This window comes from Netta rufina (assembly GCF_964035555.1).
Source record: "Netta rufina genome assembly, chromosome: 18".
Classification (NCBI taxonomy): domain Eukaryota; kingdom Metazoa; phylum Chordata; class Aves; order Anseriformes; family Anatidae; genus Netta; species Netta rufina.
In genome coordinates this window covers 2,298,948-2,319,642 of record NC_140142.1, presented here as the reverse complement: position 1 = coordinate 2,319,642, position 20,695 = coordinate 2,298,948, and the positions used below count along the sequence as shown (strand labels likewise).

The following is a 20,695-nucleotide window of genomic DNA, read 5'->3' as shown; positions in this document are numbered from 1 at the left end:
TTGGGCTGGTGCTGTGCTGCTGAGCTGGGCCGGGCTCGTGGGACAGAGAGAGCTCGTGGCAAGAGGGCCCTGGTACAGAGAGACAGCTGTGCCCAGGAGCAGCTCCTCTGCACAGCGCAGCAGAGACAGAGTGCTTAAAGGCAGGCAGAAGTGGCAGGATGCACAGAGATCACTGGGGGAGAACATTTCCCAGCCCTGAACCCGGTAAGTCTCTGGCTGGGGGGCAATGCAGCTTTTGGTCCTGGAGGAAGGAGAAGCTGGGGGTGCAGGAAGGGCTTCCCACGGCTGTGGTGCAGAGCAGCGTCCCTGCACTCAGCCTGCCCGGGGAGCCCAGGGGCTTGGGCAGAAGAAGGGCAAGGCAGAGGCTGCCTGCAAAGAGAAGGCACTTTCTGCACTCTCTGCCTGCCTCTTCCTGCTCTGATTTTGGGGCAGGCTCGATGTTAATGCGGTAGTTGGATTTGCACTGGTGACTGAGCTTCCTATTGCATTGAACTGAGACACAAACAGGTTAGTGATGAACGTGAGAGTATCCCTTCTTTTCTGTCTGGTTACAGACTGCACCAGGGCTTTTCTGAGCTGTTCTTTAGGACCTGCAGACAAGGGGATGTGGTTTTTCAGCACAACCTCTGTCTGCATCCATCCCCCAGCTGAGTGCTGTAAGCAGCCAGCAGCTGGGCAGCAGGGGATGGACAGAGCAGCCCTCCTGGAAGTGACTTCTGGCTTAGGTTTTTGCCCGTATCAACGACATTTACCACTGCTGTGGAGCTGTGTGGCTGTGTGCTGTGTACAGGACATTCAGCAAGCACAAAGCAGGGCTACAACCAGGGAGACACACAAAGGTCACCTTGAAAGAAAGATAATATGAAGGCTCTAATGAGAAAAGAAATGAGTATTGTTCGGGGAAATTTCCCCTAACAGTCTGTATATTTCCTTTTTTTCAGTGTCCTTGATGAAGGGCAGGAAATGCCCAACATCAGCTCTGTGAGTGAGTTCCTCCTGCTGGCATTCGCAGACACACACGAGCTGCAGCTCCTGCTCTTCGTGCTCTTCCTGGGCATCTACCTGGCTGCCCTCCTGGGCAACGGCCTCATCCTCAGCGCCGTAGCCTGCCACCACCGTCTCCACACCCCCATGTACTTCTTCCTCCTCAACCTCGCCCTCCTGGACCTGGGCTGCATCTCCACCACTCTGCCCAAAGCCATGGCCAATGCCCTCTGGGACACCAGGGCCATCTCCTATCAAGGCTGTGCTGCACAAGTCTTCTTTTTAGTCTTCCTTATTGGTGCAGAGTTTTTTCTTCTCACTGTCATGGCCTACGACCGCTACGTTGCCATCTGCAAGCCCCTGCACTACGGGAGCCTCCTGGGCAGCAGAGCTTGTGCCCAGATGGCAGCAGCTGCCTGGGGCAGTGGCTTTCTCAATGCTGTCCTGCACACGGCCAACACATTTTCCCTGCCCCTCTGCCAAGGCAATGCTGTGGACCAGTTCTTCTGTGAAATCCCCCACATCCTCAAGCTCTCCTGCTCAGGTACCTACCTCACAGAAGTCAAGTTTCTTCTGGTTAGTGCCTGTTTAGGTGTTGGTTGTTTTGTTTTTATTGTTTTTTCCTACATGCAGATCTTCAGGGCAGTGCTGAGGATGCCCTCTGAGCAGGGCCAGCACAAAGCCTTTTCCACGTGCCTCCCTCACCTGGCCGTGGTCTCCCTGTATCTCAGTACTGCCGTGTTTGCCTACCTGAAGCCCCCCTCCATCTCCTTTCCATTCCTGGATCTGGTGGTGGCCTTTTTGTATTCAGCGTTGCCTCCCGTAGTGAACCCCCTCATCTACAGCATGAGGAATAAAGAGCTCAAGGAGGCACTGAGGATGTTGTTGCTATATTCAGTATTTCGACAAAGAAGCCATCTTCTGCATGTGATTCCCTGAAGTATAGCTGGACAAGGCAGAAACGTCTTTGTTCCTATATTTCAAAATTAGTTCATCCTTTTCAATATTATTCCAATATGCTAAATATTATTTTTATCATTTTATTTTATAAATTTAAGTTATTTTTGTTCTTCTATCTCCTTCTACCTTTTTTTCTAACCCAAAGACTTCATGTAGAGGTGCTGCTAAGCTCTTTGTGACTAATAAAGGAACCAGCAGGTAGGCAGTTTCTCTGGATCTCATTTCTCATACACTCTTCTCAGGCACAGCAGTGGTTGTGGGATGAAGATCCCTGCTGCAACGTGGTGGAAAGCCCTGGTGTCCTCCTTTGGGGCTGCCCTTTTCTGCCCTGGCAGGCACTCCTTGCCTGCAGCCTTTGAGTCAGGGTTGCCACTTTCTTTGACCCACGAACACTGACAGCAGCAGGACATGGTCGTTTTGGTGCTGGTCTCCCTTCTCTTCCACACTGCTCTCTTGTAGCACCACTGAATCAGAACTGGCCTTCCAGCCAGTGCCCCTTGAAGTACGGCTGTCAAAAGTGAGGTGGAAGAAGCACTGAGGAAGCAGCCTGATCTGATGTGAAAGTTCTCCCTGCTCAGTGCAGATCTTGGCACTGGAAACCTCCAGAGCTCCCTTCTGACTCTAATCCTGAAGGAAAGAAGTAGCAAGAGAGTGGAGGTAGGGGGAGGGAACACTGCTGTGGGCAGAGGTATTACTGGCATTTGTAATCCCTGCCAGGCATTGCAAAGTGACAGATTCACTGAAACTGGAGGGGACCTCCACAGCCCATCTAGCCACCCCCACTAGCCATGCATGGACACCTCCACCAGGCAGCCCAGGCCCATTTCCAGTTGGGCTTTGGTATCTCCAGTGATTGGGATTTGCCCACTTTTGGAGAAACATGATCCAGTGCTTGGTATTGCTCAGAGTAAAAGTGTTTTCCTGTGTGGAATGTCATGTATTCCCATGTCTTGTCTTGTCACCGGACACTGCTGAGACTGTCAGATGAAAATACCTGAAAAGAAGTCCACGTCTCACAGCCACTTCATAGGAGCAAATAGAGATGGGGTTGAGGGACTCCATGCTTTTTCTGTCTTAGGCTGTACCAAAAAGCCCGCCTAGGCCTCTGTATTCAGTGAAAGAGATCAAGGATGAGAAGAGCATGTATTGAGAGGAAGGCCAGGAAAAGCCACCAGGACAAGGGTCATTTTCTGTCCCTGCAGGGGACTGACCCTGGGCAAGGCCCAGCTTTGGAACCAGCCCTGTCGGACGTTCATGGTGAGCAGTGAGCTGGGCAGGAGGCAGCCATGTGCCCTGGGAGCACAGGAGGGAAGGCTGAGGGTCACCTCACCGCAGCCTGCAAAGAGCTGCAGGGATGTCAGGAACAGCCCAGGGCTAAGCTGTGCCCCAGGCGTATGAGCCCTGCCTGCCCTCCTCCTGCTGCATGCACTGGCTCCAGCAGAGGGGACCCCCAGCCAGCCCCTGCCACCTGCCTGGCCCCAGCCCTCTCCAGCGCCCTCCTTGCTGCTCTCTGATGCATGCCAGCACCTCCCAGTGCGTGCTGGCCAGCACGTCTGCTGAGGGCCAGGGCAGCTGCTGCAGGGGTAGGGAGCTCAGCATGGCCCTTGCAGCCCCCTGCCCTGGGCCTGCCTCTGCCCTTGGGCTCGGCCCCGGCCTTGTCTCTGCTGGCAGGAGCGCTCTTGCCATGCGCTTCCTGGCCTCCCCTCGCCTGCGCACAGCTGCTGCCCACTCCGGCTGCTGCCACAATCGTGTCCTCACAAGCAGCACCACCCGTTGGGCTGCTTCTCTTGGCCTCCCCCCCCTCACTGCCTTGACTCCTTGTCTCTGCTGGGCCCCACCTTCCACACCCAAATGCCTTCCTTCACTGTCATCTCCCTTCCCCTGCCCTGTGGGATGACAGAGTCATGGGATATATGACCTTTAGGTGTTGTCATGCTTGTGTAACCAGATTGGTGATGGCAGAAAAAGACCATTCCTTCACTAGTGATCAACATCCTTCTTCATGTTAGGCCACAACTTAACATCCCTCACAATTCTTAGAGTGTTTGCTTTATCTCAGGGATGAACTGCATTAGGTCTCCTTGATTAGTCTGAGGCAAAACGCAATGCTTATTGCCTTCTGACAGTCTAGCACAATACCTGTGAGTTTACCTTACTGTGTGCATTGACCTGATGGGGCATTTCACATTTTTTGCTTTCATATCCCAGACAGAAGGAGATGATTCCCAAACTGGAACGTGCCAATGGGTTCTGCTTCAGCCATTTGAGGTGTCCTGTTCTTGAGTCTTTCAGGATGACTTTTGCCACAAGTCCTGCACCGAAATGCATCCCTTGGCTGTCATCGCCCTGTCCCCTGTACTGTGGGATGACTATGCTGTGGTGGGACATGTTTCCAGTGTTTCGTTTACCAGACACTGTAATGAATACTGTGAGCAGGACTAGAGGGGACCTGCTTCCAGCCAGGGGGAGGCAGGGAAGAAAGGGACAATGGGATTTACTGGACTGGGTATAGTTAATGGCCTGACACATCACACCCACAAATGTATCAGGCTCTACTAGACACCGGTGCACAGAGTACCCTGATACCATCAAGTTAAAAAGAGGTAGAACACACCTATATTTCTGGAGTGATAGGGGAATCCCAAAAGTTAACTGTACTGGAGGCTGAAGTGAGACTAACTGGAAAGGAATGGCCAAAGCACCCCATTAGGACTGGCCCAGAGGCTATGTGCATCCTTGGCATAGACTGCTTCAGGAGAGGGAATTCAGAGTTCCAAGAGGGCACCATGGGTGGGGCTTTGGCAGAGCTGCCTTGGAGACAAAGGACATGAAACAGTTTTCTACCTTGCTTGGCCTTCCACAGAACCCTTCTGTTGGGGGTTTGCTGAGGGCTGAAGAACAGCAGGTGCCAATGGCTACCATGGTGGTGCACCTGAGGCAGCGTCGCGCTAACTGAGACTCCCTGATTGCCATCCATGAGCTGGGTCATCGACTGGGGAGCCAAGGTGTAGATGTAGAGCTTGGGAGCGTGGTTTAGTGATGGACTTGTCAGCACTAAGGTAAAGTTGCCTGACCTGGGTGACACGTCCCAGAGTAGTGTCAGGCACAATGCAATTCTTTTTGCCTTCTGCATCTACAGCACAGTAAGTAGGACTTTGTCCTACTCTATTGACTAGGCAGGTCTTTTCACATTACTCAGTTTAGGTTTGTGTGGCTGGAGGGGGACAATTTCCCAAAAGAGGCCAAGTTCATGGGTACAGCTACAGCCACAGGAAGATTTTTTTTTTTTTCACTTTTTACCTTGACTTTTCCACAGAAGACCCAAGAGACACCCTGGATGTCCACTTGTCTACTAAGATTCATTTTAAATTTCTCAGGATACAACGGTCATTTCAAATTTATTTTATTTTATTTTATTTTATTTTATTTTATTTTATTTTATTTTATTTTATTTTATTTTATTTTATTTTATTTTTTATTTTTTCCCTGATTATCTTAAAAAGGTTTCCGTATGCTGAACTGTGCTACAGTTACTGGGACAAAAACCACTGCTGACAGTGGAGGTGTCAGACCTCCAGACTCTGTTTTTCTTCCCAAAGAAGGTCTCCAAAGAAGTCCCCCTGGATCAATAGCAATAGAAGAAAGATGCTCAAAATGGAATGCAGCAAAATTCAGCCTTTAAAACAAAAAAATATTTGTATTAGCTCTTTTTTTGAAATCTTCTTCCTTAATACTTCATGCAAGCTCTGCCATTAGCTGTACAAGTCTTGAAGTCATGAAGAAAACTATGGAAGAGACGTCAGGAGTTTCTGCATTTTAATGAGTACCATGGTGTATTTTGGTGCTCAGTCTGTGAAGTTCAGGTCCTGAGAGGAGAATAATGCAACTGCTATAGAAAGTGAAGTCAGGAGGAAAAGTTGAAGTGACTTGGAGTATTAATGGGCCCCACTGAGGGCTGTTACTAATGAAGCCTCCCCAGGGCCTTGTTAGGGCAGATAATTGGAAGCAATGGTTACAGACAGGCAAAGGCACTGTGCTGAAAAAAGTCTTGTATTCTTCTGACGAAGCAGAAGAGCCAAGGCCTCATCCCTGGAAGTGGGAGGGGAGATCCTGCACCCCCACGTCTGTGTCAGGGCTTTTCCTGGGGTCTGTGGGAAGTGGTGGGCAGTGGGATGCCATGAGAAGAACAGTGGTATGACACCTCTGACGTGCTGTACAACATTGAAATGAATCAATGAAGCCTCATCACAATGATTATAACATATCTCCTCCTAAGCTCTAGCCAAAGGGACAGCTATGGCTGTTGTCTCTGTTACTCAGGCCTATGAGGACACAGCTTCTCATTAAAACACCAGGGCCTCATTGCCTCCTTGCCGCCACCCATGAACCAGGCAGGGCTCATCCATTCTCCTCACTTGGCAATGCACATCCCCATCTCCTACTGACCAGGAAGCGTCCTGTGGAAGATGTGAAGGGAAAGGATCTCCATTCCCAGAGGACAATGGTCAAGGCCTGGCCCTTGTGCTTGCTGACACACATCCAGTTTGTCTGTACCTCAGTGTTATCTTCACACAGCCTTTGTCTCCTTGTCCTCACTGCCTCCAGTGTTTGGCTCTAACAAGCTCCAAGGGAGGCTGTGTCAGTGCTGGCCCTCAGGGGGACACTGCAGGAAACTTGCCTCTGACTTGGACTTCTGGAGAGATGTCTTCAATTGTCTCTGAGTGCCTGAGGTTCATGGGCTCATCAGCAAAGCCCCCAGAGGGGTGATTGCAGTGCCTTGGGTTGGCGCTGTGCTGCTGAGCTGGGCCGGGCTCGTGGGACAGAGAGAGCTGCTGGCAAGAGGGCCCTGGTGCAGAGAGACAGCTGTGCCCAGGAGCAGCTCCTCTGCACAGCACAGCAGGGCTGGGGGCTCTGACCACAGGTGGCAAGGGAAGAGGAGAGGAGAGAGGGCTTGGAGGCAGCTGGATGTGGGAGGATGCTGAGAGCTGCCTGCAGGAGAAACCTGCACAGCCCTTGACAAGGTAAGGGTCTGGCTGCAGGGCCATGCAGCTGCAGGTCCTGGAAGGGTCTCGTGCTGGGTCTTGTTTCTGGGAGGGCAGTGGGCAATGCAGTAGGCGTTGAGAGTCCTGCTGGGTTGCAGTGCGAGGTGAGGAAGTCTGGCAGAAACCTCTTGTATAGCCATAGGCCAGGTCTCCCTGGTCTGCCCAGAACACCCTGCTCGAGCAGGCCATGTCAGGCTCTCTGTCAAGTGCCTCATAGTTCTTGCAGCCATAGAGAAGAAGACAAGCTCACAAGCTCCATCTGGCTTTCTGTGGCGCTCCTCCCTCAGCAGCCTTCTCCAGTGTCTTCTCCGTTTTTTCAGGGAAACAGTCTAACGGGATGGTCCTGCAACTCATATAGGGGTGACACAGGGCAGCTAAGAACAGGACTGGTGGGCAGAGCTGCTTGATCTTCACCAAGGGACACTCCCACAGGGTATCAGGAGGAATGCACAGGAAATTTGAGGACATTCAGCAACCCAATTCCTATCCTAAGCTTTGCCAGGCCTACTGGGATAGAATAAAGCAAACAAAATACCTACAGCTCAGCTCTGCACTCAGATGAGTTGTTTGCGATAACTAACAAGTAGAAGGCACTTGAGGTTCCTTCATGTTCCTGCTTTCCTCTTGCTGCACAGGAGGAAGGAATGCTAGGGAGCCAACAACTACCCATTCTTCCAGTGTCACTCTCAGCTAGCACCAGCCACAGCTCAAGCAAGAGAGCTGCAGAAAATGTCTTCACATACTGAGCCTTGGACTGGGGTGTACTCTAAGGCTTGCAATAGTTCTTCCACAAAGAAATCTTTTATAACTTTTTCTACCATTTTCTCTCAAATAGGCAGCCGTGTTCAATGTCAGAAAATGCTCAACAGCAGCTCTGTGAGTGAGTTCCTCCTGCTGGCATTCGCAGACACGCGCGAGCTGCAGCTCCTGCTCTTCGCACTCTTCCTGGGCATCTACCTGGCTGCCCTCCTGGGCAATGGCCTCATCCTCAGCGCCGTAGCCTGCCACCACCGCCTCCACACCCCCATGTACTTCTTCCTCCTCAACCTCGCCCTCCTCGACGTGGGCTGCATCTCCACCACTCTACCCAAAGCCATGGCCAATGCCCTCTGGGACACCAGGGCCATCTCCTATCAAGGATGTGCTGCACAGGTCTTTCTGTTTATCTTCTTGATGTCAGCGGAGTATTCCCTTCTCACTGTCATGGCCTACGACCGCTACATTGCCATCTGCAAGCCCCTGCACTACGGGAGCCTCGTGGGCAGCAGAGCTTGTGCCCAGATGGCAGCAGCCGCCTGGGGCAGTGGCTTTCTCAATGCTGTCCTGCACACAGCCAACACATTTTCCCTTCCCCTCTGCCGAGGCAACTCTGTTGACCAATTCTTTTGTCAAATTCCCCAGATCATCAAGCTCTCCTGCTCAGATGCCTACCTCCAGGAAGTTGAGCTACTTGTTTTCAGTCTTTCTTTTGTATTTGGTTGTTTTATTTTCATTGTATTGTCCTATGTGCAAATCTTCAGGGCTGTGCTGAGGATTCCCTCTGAGCAGGGCAAGCACAAAGCCTTTTCCACGTGCCTCCCTCACCTGGCCGTGGTCTCTCTGTTTGTCAGTACTGGCATGTTTGCCTACCTGAAGCCCCCCTCCATCTCATCCCCATCTCTGGATCTTGTCGTGGCAGTTCTATACTCAGTGGTGCCTCCAGCAGTGAATCCCCTCATCTATAGCATGAAGAACCAGGAGCTCAAGGATGCCTTGAAGAGACTGATGACTGCAGATGTTTCAAAATCAAAAACATAGCCTATTTTTTTCTGCATATGACCCACAATACAGTGCATGCTCAAGGTTTGTTCTATTATCTTTTTTTGTCATTTTTCTTACTCTGCAGGGCATCACCACCAGCTCAGAACTATGGGTTGCATGGGAAGAAGGTTCAGCAATGGCTGGCCAGTCCACTGCTCATTGCTCATCTCATAAAGGCTCCCTGGGAAGTAGGATGTCCAGGAGAAGAGCAGGGCCCCCTGCAGGTTCATGGGAGATGTATAAAGGGAAACCCATTGCTGCTGGTGCCAGCAGGCACATCATACACTCACAGAGAGATGAACACGAGCGAGCACAAATGCCATCAGCCATTCCTACAAGTCTCATGAAGGCCAGTGGGGCAGACAGTGTCATGAGGTTAAGTAACATGCCCTGGGAAGGCACCTGAATCCTGCTCTGAGATGTGCTTCCTTGAAGCAAGGTCCCTGTGACCATTCCTCATGCCGTGGGGCATCTCAGAGGAGGGCAGAGCAGGGCAAAGCACTGCAGGGCTGAGGTGCCCCACAGCCTCTGGCAGTGGCTGCAGGAGCCAGAGGGACACTGCAGGCACTGCAGTGCACTGTGCGTGGTGTGCAAGGCAGAGACTCATGTCTCGCAACAGTCCTGTGTGTATGAGGAGTGTGGGAGGCCAGCTCAGATGTGGACACCTCACAGAGTGCTGCCGTTGCCCTGTTTGACTCCAGAACCAACCCCCAGTGTCTCTGTGAGATTTCTGTAACCCCCCTCTCACAGGCTCATTACAGATACCCCTCTCTGCTATGTCACACTACCCTGCCTTTCTGGACCAGGCCATCAAGCGTTTGGATCAGAGAGATTTCTGGGGACTTGGAAAAAGAAGACAGCAAACTTGTCTTCAGGAAGGACAAAAAAAAGGACTGGGAGATTTGCAGTTGTCACCTCTGCCCATGGGAACGTGATGGGGAAAGTCCTGCCGCAGGTGAAGCAGTAGAGGAGGGCAGAGAAGGGAATGTGGTGAACCTGGATTTAGCAAGGCCTTTGCCATAGTCTCCTGGAGTCTCCCTTTAGCCACATTGCTGATATTCACACTGAAGAAGGGGATGAAGTTGGGGGGGAGAAGTTGGCTGGACATTAGTGATACCAAGTCCTCCTGCCAGCTAGTTACCAGCAGCACCCTTCAGTCATGGGCACTTGGGCCAACACTCTTGACCCTCTTTTTTATCTCCCTTTATGATGTCATGGAGCACTTTTCCAAGTCTTGATCTTTTCAACATGAGTTATTCTTTAATTCAGTGACTTCTTCCCTTGGAGTTCTGCTTGAAGAGTGGGAGGTGGAGGAAGAAGGAAAAAAAAAAAAAAAAAAAAAAAGTTGGGAAATGTCTTTTGGTAAATGTTTGCATAAGACTATTCACAGAAAAAGCCTACTTTGGTAGATAATACTTGTCCACAGTGCTGTCAATAATAAATAAAATAAATAAATAAACAAATAAAATAATAATAATAAAAAACCTATGAGACTAAATCAAGAGAACTCATAGAAAAATAAAAAGCTGGTGGTGTTGCCATAAAAGACTCTTTCAGCTGTTACTTAGAGACCTTTTATGCACAGGTTCCCATTTTTTCCTAGATCTACTTTCGTGGCTGGTTTCCATTCTCTATTCAGAGGTGGCCACTGCCTCCAGGATGCCCTGGGGTAGCCAAGGAACGCAGATGGGACAAGTGACGAGAGGGAGCACTTTTGGAGCGCAAGCTGAGGGGCATGAACTGAGTCTAGGCCCTACAGGGGCTGTAAAGGGCTGCTAAGCAAAGAATCACAGAACTGCTCATGTTGGAAGGGACCTTAAAGATCCTATGTGGTTCCATAAGGTTCACAAACACCCAAATCTCAAGCCTGTGCCACACTGCTGCTGCCCTAGGCCTTTTACTTCAGACGTAGGCCTTTTCCTGCAGCATATACCACGTTGGTCATGGCACAAAAATACTGTTTCTACACCAGAGATCTGGAGCCTCCTTCATGTGAGGCCACATTTCAGTGTCCTTCGTTCTGCTTGCAGGGTTTTGTCACATGGATGAACTGGATCACAGAATCCCAGAATCATTTAGGCTTGAAGAGAGCTCCAAGATCACCTAGTCCAACCTCTGACCTACCACTAACAAGTCCTCCACTAAACCATATCACAAAGGATCACTGAGTATTCTGAAATTCAATACCATGCTTATAATAATTATACATAATAATTATTATTATAGTTATTGTTATTACTGTTATTACTGTTATTATTACTTTGCCTCTGAAGCACAATCACAGAATCAGAGAATCATACAGCAGTTGAGTTGGAAAACACCTCGACGATCATCTAGTTCCAACCCCAATGCCAGAGGCAGGGACACCACCCCCTAGATCAGGTTCCTCAGGGCCTCATCTAACGTGGCCTTGAACACCCCCAAGAATGGAACATCCACAGCCTCAGCAAAAGTATTCCACTCCCTGGAATGCAAGTCATCAAGTCCCATAGACTTGTACTTCTTGAGCTTCTTCAGGTGGCATCAAACCTTCTCTTCACTTAAAACAGGTGGGAATTTGCACCCCCCAGCCTCTATCTATGGGTTCAGGGAATGAAAGACTTGGGAAGCCTGACTGGCAGGGAAGATTGAAGAAAAGAAGTTGTTGAGTCCTTCAGGCTTCTCCATGTCTGTCATTACCAGTTAACCCTTGTCATCCATCAGAGGGGGTACACTCTTCTTGGCCTTTCTTTTCCGAGCAATATACCTGTAGAATCTCTTCCTATTATTCCTTGAACCCCTTTCCAAGCTGGGTTCCATTCATGCCTTGGCTTTCCTTTTCCCATCCCTGCACACCCAAAACTGAAACATGTGAGAGGGCCTAGGAAAAGTAACTCTTGATCCACAGAAGCCATTTGGGAAACAAAACTTGTAGGTAGGAAGCACAGTTTTGTGGAGGTGCAGAGCTGATGGGCACATTGTGCAGGATGCTCCTAAAGACCTTTGTGTCCTTTCTTTCCTGACTACAATGCTACTTCCTTCTCAGGAATGGAGGAGCCAACAGAAGTGAAAAAGATACTCTGTGATCATGAATGTCATCAGGAAGCTGACCCCACTAAGATACGGGGAGGTTAGGAGAAGCATGGACAAGAGAAATGTGAGAATTTGGGGTGAGAAAATGAGCATGGCCAGCAGAAATTAATGATTTCATAGAGATAAGAAGGTGCATGTAATGTTGACGCTGTAGTAACAATGACTTGAATGAATCATGTATGACCCTTTACCTTATTTAGGCAGTAATTTTAATCCTGAAACCTAAATGCTACTCCAACACTCTGACAGGAATCCCCTACTCTAATGCTTGAATTCAAAGGATCCCTTCAAGCAAAATTAAGCCCATAGCCCCATTCTCTTTCCTTTATTCTCTTACTCACCCAAATGCCTTCCGTGGACACTAGTATTAAAATGCTCTACTGATCCTTAGATTTCTTGGCAGACCTAAATAAAACCCTAAACCACAGAACTTATCCATACCCTAACGACAGAAGAACACCAAACATTCCCAATAAAACTCTGTTTACTCTCTAACACAGAAAAGTGAGCCCGAGTCCCTAAGGGACTAGGGAGATGCAAGCTCTGCCTCAGGATCTTCTGCCCCAGCAGGAGGAATGTGTCCATGACAGTGACTGTGAGGTCACTTCTGTCTCTGCACGTGATAGGGCAGCAGCAGGAACGTGTCACAGAAAGGGACTGTGAGGTCACTTGTGCCTGGAGGTGGCAGGTCAGCCTTGACATAGACCTGGGAGCTGCACTTTTGGGCTGACAGCTGCCAGTGGCCCTGCTAGGCCAGCAGAAGGCACCTGCTTGGCATGCTGACTGGGGGATCCCCTCTGCCTCCAGACCCAGGACGACCCAGGCAGAAAGAAGGCCCCAAGATGAGTTGTCCTGTCCCTTCTGCTTGAGTCCATGAGTGGGCAGCAGGAGGCACAAGGCTTGGCTGTGTGTAGCCAAGAAGCTGCAAGGCCAGCAGCAGGCCCCTGGCTTGGAAGATGTCACTGAGGTGTGTCTGGTTGGCTGAGAGGCCTCAAGGAGCCTGCTGGGTTGGGATGCCTACTTAAGGAAGGGTTTCCACCCTGATGGAGCTTTCTGTGGCATTAGGAAAGAGAAGGAGAGGAGAAACACTCACGAAGCGTGCCCTGGAACTTTGGCACTGGCCATGAGGAGGAAGAAATATCCAGGGGAACAACTGGTCTGCCTGTTAGAGTCAGGGGTAAAGAAGATATTAAGTACCACAGCCTTTACCTTATCTCTAGATCTTCACCAGATTTCCCCCATGTCCAATGAAGGATGATGATTCTGCTTAATTCTCTTTTATTTAAAGTATTTCTATAAGCAGTCTTTATTGTCTTTGACAGTAATAGACAGATGGAGCTCCAGCTGGGCTTTGGCCTTTCGACTTTGACCTGCACAGCCCCATAACATTCAGGACACAGCTCCAGACAAACTGACAGCATGCATGAGAATGAAGAACAGAAAAAGTAGAATCTGGCAGCCTTCCACCCACTGTTTTTCTGTGACTCTGTGATACAGTTCCATTCAGCTGGTTACTCCTGTATTATCCAAACGTTCATAATGCTCGTAATGCTACTATCTTGTCAGAGATAGCACAGTCACACAAAGGTTGAAGCATCTGCCTGCAGATATGAACGGCTGACAGAAAGGAGCATCAGTGTGGGGGAATGTTGAGAAACTGCAGGATTTTGCCTAAAGTAACTTCTTGATGTTTACAAGGAGAAGGACCCAGTCCTGCACCAGAGGAAGAGTAACCCCATGCATTAGGGCAGACTGGGACCCTGCTGAGTGTGCAGTGGCGAGGTGGAGGAGGGCTTGGGCACCATGAGGGATACCATACGAGCAGTGGTGCCTGCTCACGAGGAACCAGGGCAGCTTCCTACAGAGCTGCCTTACGAGGAACGTGGCCACCAAGAAGATCTGAGTTATCAGACTCAGCTCAGATCCCCTGAGACACCACACAAACAAGTGCCAACAACTAGCCAGTAAAGAGGTGCAGGTCTGGGAGTCACTGGGACATCCTCATGTGGCGAGGAGCAATGAGAATGGCAAGACTCAAAGTCCCAACAGGATTGAGGTCTTTGTGTCCATGGTGATGGCTCTTGTCACTGTCACTGAGGCCTATGAGGAGACAGCTTATTCTTAATGCACCAGGGCCTCATTGCCTCCTCACCCCCACCATGAAGCAGGCAGGGGTCGTACCATTCTCCTGCACTTGGCCATGCACATCCCCATCTCCTACTGCTCCACAAAGAGCCCGGAGCAACCTGTAAAGGAAAGGATCTCTCTTCCTTGAGTAGGGAGTCAAGGCCTGGCCCTTTTGCTTGGTGACACACATCCAGTTTTCCTGCACATCAGTGTCACCTTCACATTGCCTTTGTCTCCTTGTCCTCACTGCCTCCAGTGTTCTGCTCTAACGAGCTCCAAGGGAGGCTGTGTCAGTGCTGGCCCTCAGGGGGACACTGCAGGAAACTTGCCTCTGACTTGGACTTCTGGAGAGACGTCTTCAATTGTCTCTGAGTGCCTGAGTTTCTTGGGCTCATCAGCAAAGCCCCCAGAAGGGTGATTGCAGTGCCTTGGTCTGGTGCTGTGCTGCTGAGCTGGGCTGGGCTCGTGGGACAAAGAAAACACATTTCAGAAAGTCCCACGAAGCACAGAGACAGCTGTGCCCAGGAGCAGCTCCTCTGCACAACGCAGCAGGGCTGGGGACTCTGACTGCAGCTGGCATGGGGAGAGCAGAGAAGGAGAGAGGGCTTGGAGGCACTTGGCAGTGGGAGGATGCTGAGAGCTGCCTGCAGGAGAAACCTGCACAGCCCTTGACAAGGTAAGGGTCTGGCTGCAGGGCCGTGCAGCTGCAGCTCCTGGAAGGGTCTTGTGCTGGGTCTTGTTTCCGGGAGGGCAGTGGGCAATGCAGTAGGCTTTGAGAGTCCTGTTGGGTTGCAGTGCGAGGTGTGGAAGTCTGGCAGAAGCCATTGGAGTGTAATAACCTAGCTACCCTTAGTAAGCCAAGAGTGTGATGGCCAAGCCTCCGTCAGACACTGCAGGGGATGCAGATTGGATATTGGGACACCCCAGATTGCGAATATCCAGCTCTGTCTGTGGGGCATCCTCCTGGGCTGCGTGCTGCTCTCCAGAAGGATGCAGGGCGGCTGGAGTGAAGCCTCGGCACCTCTGGCTAGGACGGAAGAGCTGAGAACTTGCTCACAACCCACTGACAAGGTGAGGCTTCTGTCCATCTGCACTGGGACTGGGACTTCTCTGCTCTCAACTGTCTTCAGTTTCTTCTCAGGGAAACACCTGTGTGGGATAGTCCTGAAGGTCACAGATGGGTTACACAGGGCATCTGAGAATGGCAGTGTTCAGCAGTGGCATCTGAAGCTCTGTTCTGCATTGAGATGCATTGTTTGAAACAGCACTGCAAATTCCATTGACCTGATCTAGAAATGGACTGAACTAGAGTTTCCCCCATGTTCCTGCTTCCCCCTGCTGCACAACAGGAAGGAGTCCTGTGCAGCCCACAGAAGCCCTTGCTCCCAGTGCCACTCTCAGCCAGCACCAGCTGCAGCTCAAGCAAGAGAGATGCAGAAAGGTTCAGCTGCATAGACAGGGGTTTGGCTGGGTGGTGCTCCTAAATTTGCAATAGGTTTTCCTCAGAGAAGCCTCTTCTAACTTTGTTCTCCCTTCTCGTCTTCAGCAGACAGCTGTGTCCAGAGTCAGAAAATGCCCAACAGCAGCTCAGTGAGTGAGTTCCTCCTGCTGGCATTCGCAGACACGTGTGAGCTGCAGCTCCTGCACTTCGCGCTCTTCCTGGGCATCTACCTGGCTGCCCTCCTGGGCAACGGCCTCATCCTCAGCGCTGTAGCCTGCCACCACCACCTCCACACCCCCATGTACTTCTTCCTCCTCAACCTTGCCCTCCTGGACCTGGGCTGCATCTCCACCACTCTGCCCAAAGCCATGGCCAATGCCCTCTGGGACACCAGGGCCATCTCCTATCAAGGATGTGCTGCACAAGTCTTCTGTTTTGTTTTTATGATTGGAGCAGAATATTCCCTTCTCACCATCATGGCCTATGACCGCTACGTTGCCATCTGCAAGCCCCTGCACTACGGGAGCCTCGTGGGCAGCAGAGTTTGTGCCCAGATGGCAGCAGCTGCCTGGGGCAGTGGCTTTCTCAATGCTGTCCTGCACACGGCCAACACATTTTCCCTGCCCTTTTGCCAAGGCACTGCTGTGGACCAGTTCTTCTGTGAGATCCCCCAGATCCTCAAGCTCTCCTGCTCAGATGCCTCTCTCAGGGAAGTTCGGGCGCTTGTGCTTAGTGTTTCTTTACTCCTTTGTTGTTTCGTCTTCGTAGTGATGTCCTATGTGCAGATCTTCAGGGCAGTGCTGAGGATGCCCTCTGAACAAGGCCGGCACAAAGCCTTTTCCACGTGCCTCCCTCACCTGGCCGTGGTCTCCCTGTTTGTCAGCACTGTCGTGTTTGCCAACCTGAAGCCCCCCTCCATTTCCTCTCCATCCCTGGACCTGGTGGTCGCACTTCTCTATTCTGTGGTGCCTCCAGCTCTGAACCCTCTTACCTACAGCATGAGGAACCAGGAGCTCAAGGATGCAGTGAGGAAACTGTTTCCATACATTCTTCTTAAGCATCCATGATGTGTTTGGAAGATGTATTCTTAATAATATGCAAATATTTTGATTCACATTATATCATATCATTTTTATCATTACTAGTGTTATCATAACATTGTCATTAATAAGAATCCCAAGAGAAATCAAAGGGTATTTGGGAAAATGACACAACATTTTTTACATCATTTTTCTCTGTTAGTATTTGAACAATATTTCATTTTGTTTTTAATAATCTCATTCTTACCATTCTGAATGTTACTTCTTGTATTAGGTTTGACCACATCATCTAATGTACATATAGAACCGGACTTCCTTGGTAGATAAAGATAATAAAGATGTCAGCAAAAATTCATTGGTCTTAGTATCCCTTTCTTCCCATCTTCTGTCGAGCTGGGGGAGCAGCCCCAACATCCAGGAGGGGCTCAGGGCCAAGATCCCAGCTGCCATGGTTAGGAGCAGTGTATTTGGATTAGACCTTGTGGATCTAGGTGACAGTCCTGTCGTCTCTATAGCAGGGCCAGCACAAAGCCTTTTCCACGTGCCTCCCTCACCTGGCCATGGCGTCCATCTTCCTCAGGCCTGTCATGGTTGCCTGCCTGAAGCCCCCTTCCATCTCCTCCCCATCCCTGGACCTGGTGGTGGCAGTTCTGTACGCGGTGGTGCCTCCAGCAGAGCATATGCTCCTCTGTAGCATGAGGAACCAGGAGCTCGAGCATGCCTTGTGGAAATAGATGACTAGATGTGTCTTGGATGCAAGAAATTTTTGATCTGCTTCTGCACATGTCTTGTAATACAAATAATTGGCATAATAGCCAGTATACCTGTTTTGTTTTGTTTTGTTTTGTGGTTGTGTTTGTGCATATTCTTATAAAATTAATTCAGCTAATGAACACCCATTAAAATGAAATGGATGTACCTGTTGAATATAGCTCATAGACTCTATGATTATGAAGCCATGCTCTCTGTGAATATAACCTTAAGGAAGTTAAGATTTAACTGCCTGTTTTGTCTGACATCCTTCTTCTGAGACCAGGCTTGGCACTGCAGGATCAGTGACCGTGTGCAGGGGTGCAGAGGAAAAGAGTCCCATCCCAGCAGCACGGCCAGGGAGCACCAGCGCTTGGGGCATGCAGAGCTGCTCTCTTGCCACTGCTGCCCTCTCCTGCTGGGCCCTGCTGGTAGGGTCAGTCCCGGCTGCTCCTTGGTGCCAGTGCTGCTGTGGGGCTGAGCTGGGACTGCAGGCAGGGACAGGCAGTGGGCATGGCAGTGGCACAGCTGGCCTCCACTGCAGCACTTCCCTCCTAAGGGGGGATCTCCTCCGAGGTGGACTGAGCAGAGCTCAAGTGCTCAATCTGGTGTGAGCAGGCAGAGGAGAGCTCTGCAGCCCCACGGCAAACAGCAGCCCCAGCAAAGGAGCCTGGGGAGTGATTCCTTGCAGCCCTGGGGCAATGGCAGTGACCCCATGAGCTGGGTCTGCCTCCCAGCCTGCCCAGCACGGCCCTGCAGAGTGCCCCTGTGCACCAGGCACCACAGCCCCCTCGCTCTGCAGAGCAGCACCGCCAGCTGGGGCTGGGGCTGGGTCTGGGGCAAAAAGGGGGTGTTTTGTAGGTGTGGTATTATAAGCTCAGTGGTGCGTCAGAAACACTAAGTCCAGCAGGAAGCAAATGGCTGTTAAACGTCTTGTGAGGTGACTGCATTCTGAAGTAGCTGACAGGTCACCCTTGACTCCTGGCTGGGATCTGTGCCTTTAGGCTCACATCTGCCAGTGTCCATGGTAGGGCAGCAGAAGGCACTTGCTGTGCATGTAGTTTCTGAGATCGGCTCTTTCTAAGTACCTGGTATGCCCCATAGAGGAAGAGGTCTTGGATAGGGGTTTTCATGTCAGAGGTGTCAGCTTTTGCCTGAAGTCATCCTTTAGGACTGCTTTCAGTTTTCGACACAGAGGGGGCCACTGCCTCCAAGATGCTTGGGGCAAACTGAACCATGCATGAGGGTTTGGAAAAAGGTACCCTGGGTGCACAGAAGCCATTCTGTATCCAAAAGTTGGAGGCAGGAAACAGAATTTTGGGGTGGTACAAGAACTGCTGGGCACATTGTGCAGGGTTCACCTACAGCCTTTGTGTTCTTTTCCATCCTGACTTAGGTGCCACGTCAGTCTCAAGAAAGGAGTAGCCAACAGATATGAGACAGATACTATGAGACAGATACTATGAGACAGATACTATGAGGCACAAGGCTTGGCTGTGTCTAGCCAAGAAGCTGCAAGGCCAGCAGCAGGCCCCTGGCTTGGAAGCTGCTGCTGAGGTGACTTGTGTCTGGTTGGCTGAGAGGCCGCAGGGAACCTGCTGGGTTGGGATGGAGGGGTTTCCACCCTGATGGAGCTTTCTTTGGTAGTAGGAAAGAGCAGGAGAGAAAAAAGTGCCACAAAGTGTTCCAGGAAGGCTGGCACTGGTCACAAGGAGTAAGATATATCCCTCAAAGGGTCATGCTGTGGTGCCAGAGGTCACCCTCTGATCAGACCCTGGCTTTGTGTTTCAAGGAACAGCTGGGGAGGACTGACGAGACATTGGTGAAAGTAAGGCATGAGAGCAAGGTGGTGAACAGAGATGTGTGTCTCCAGACTTCAAGAAAACAGGGCAATATCTGGGACAGTATTGGAAAGGCTGCAGAGAAGGCAGAGGGTGCTGGTAAAAAGGGAAGGCCCAACAGCCTTGAAGGTTTTTCCCCTTGGCAGTAGCTTATGAGGAGAGATGTTATACCCATTGCAATGGGGCCTCATTGATTCCTTGCAAACCTATGCAGCAGCTCAGAGGTGTCATACCAGTGTTCTTCTCATGGCATCACACTGCCCACCACATCTCACAGACCCCAGGAAAAGCCTTGAGCCAGACATGGCGGTGAAGGATCTCCCCTTCCAGTGGCTGGGGTCAGGCCTTGGCTCTTCTGCTTCACTAAAACCAACAAAGACTTTTCTCAGCACAGTGCTTTGCTTGTCTGCAACAATTATCTACCTTAACTAATCCCTGGGGAGGCTTCGTTAGTAACAGCCCTCAGTGGGGCCCATTAATACTCCAAGTCACTTCAGCTTTTCCTCCTGACTTTACTTTCTCTAGCAGTTGCATCGTTCTCCTCTCAGTACCTGAGCTTCATAGACTAAGCGCTACAATACACCATGGAACTCATTAAAATGCAGAAATTCCTAACATCTCTTCCATAGTTTTCTTTAAGGTTTCACGCCTTGTGCAGCTAATTGCAGAGCTTGCACAACATAGTTAAGGGAAAAGATTTCACAAAGCACATAATAAAAATATTTTCTTGTTTCAAAGGCTGAATTTTGTTGCATTTCAGTTTTGAGTATCATTCTCCTATTGCTATTCATCCAGGGTGACTTCTTTGGAGACCTCCATAGGGAGGAAGAGCAGAGTCTGGAGGTCTGACACCTTCACTGCCAGCAGTGGTCTTTGTCCCTGTAAGTGCAGCCCAGCCCAGCACATGAAACCCTTTCTAAAACAAGTCACGTTTTTTTTTGGGGGGGATAAAATAAAATAAATAGAATAAAACTGAAAAGAAAAGAAAAGAAAAGAAAAGAAAAGAAAAGAAAAGAAAAGAAAAGAAAAGAAAAGAAAAGAAAAGAAAAGAAAAGAAAAGAAAAGAAAAGAAAAGAAAAAAGAAAAGAAAAGAAAAGAAAAGAAAAGAAAAGAAAAGAAAAGAAAAGAAAAGAAAAGAAAAGAAAAGAAAAGAAAAGAAAAGAAAAGAAAAGAAAGGAAAAGAAAGGAAAAGAAAGGAAAAGAAAGGAAAAGAAAGGAAAAGAAAGGAAAAGAAAGGAAAAGAAAGGAAAAGAAAGGAAAAGAAAGGAAAAGAAAGGAAAAGAAAGGAAAAGAAAGGAAAAGAAAGGAAAAGAAAGGAAAAGAAAGGAAAAGAAAAGAAAAGAAAAGAAAAGAAAAGAAAAGAAAAGAAAAGAAAAGAAAAGAAAAGAAAAGAAAAGAAAAGAAAAGAAAAGAAAAGAAAAGAAAAGAAAAGAAAAGAAAAGAAAAGAAAAGAAAAGAAAAGAAAGGAAAAGAAAGGAAAAGAAAGGAAAAGAAAGGAAAAGGAAAGAAAAGGAAAGAAAAGGAAAGAAAAGGAAAGAAAAGGAAAGAAAAGGAAAGAAAAGGAAAGAAAAGGAAAGAAAAGGAAAGGAAAGGAAAGAAAAGAAAAGAAAAGAAAAGAAAAGAAAAGAAAAGAAAAGA

The 20,695-nt window shown here is 49.6% G+C and overlaps 3 protein-coding genes across 3 annotated transcripts; all 3 read left to right on the top strand.

Moving 5' to 3' along the window:
- Positions 1-963: 963 nt before the first annotated feature.
- LOC311216149 (olfactory receptor 14A16-like) lies at positions 964-1,923 on the top strand (the record flags this gene model as incomplete). Its single annotated transcript, XM_084297694.1, has 1 exon — positions 964-1,923. The coding sequence occupies one exon, from the start codon at positions 964-966 to the stop codon at positions 1,921-1,923; it is 960 nt and encodes a 319-aa protein (XP_084153820.1).
- A 5,921-nt stretch (positions 1,924-7,844) lies between these two features.
- Positions 7,845-8,783, top strand: LOC311216148 (olfactory receptor 14C36-like; the record flags this gene model as incomplete). The annotated part of the gene is made up of 1 exon (XM_084297693.1): positions 7,845-8,783. One exon carries the CDS (start codon positions 7,845-7,847, stop codon positions 8,781-8,783), a length of 939 nt encoding a protein of 312 aa, XP_084153819.1.
- Positions 8,784-15,557: 6,774 nt separating this feature from the next.
- LOC311216147 (olfactory receptor 14C36-like) lies at positions 15,558-16,493 on the top strand (the record flags this gene model as incomplete). Its single annotated transcript, XM_084297692.1, has 1 exon — positions 15,558-16,493. One exon carries the CDS (start codon positions 15,558-15,560, stop codon positions 16,491-16,493), a length of 936 nt encoding a protein of 311 aa, XP_084153818.1.
- Positions 16,494-20,695: the final 4,202 nt, after the last annotated feature.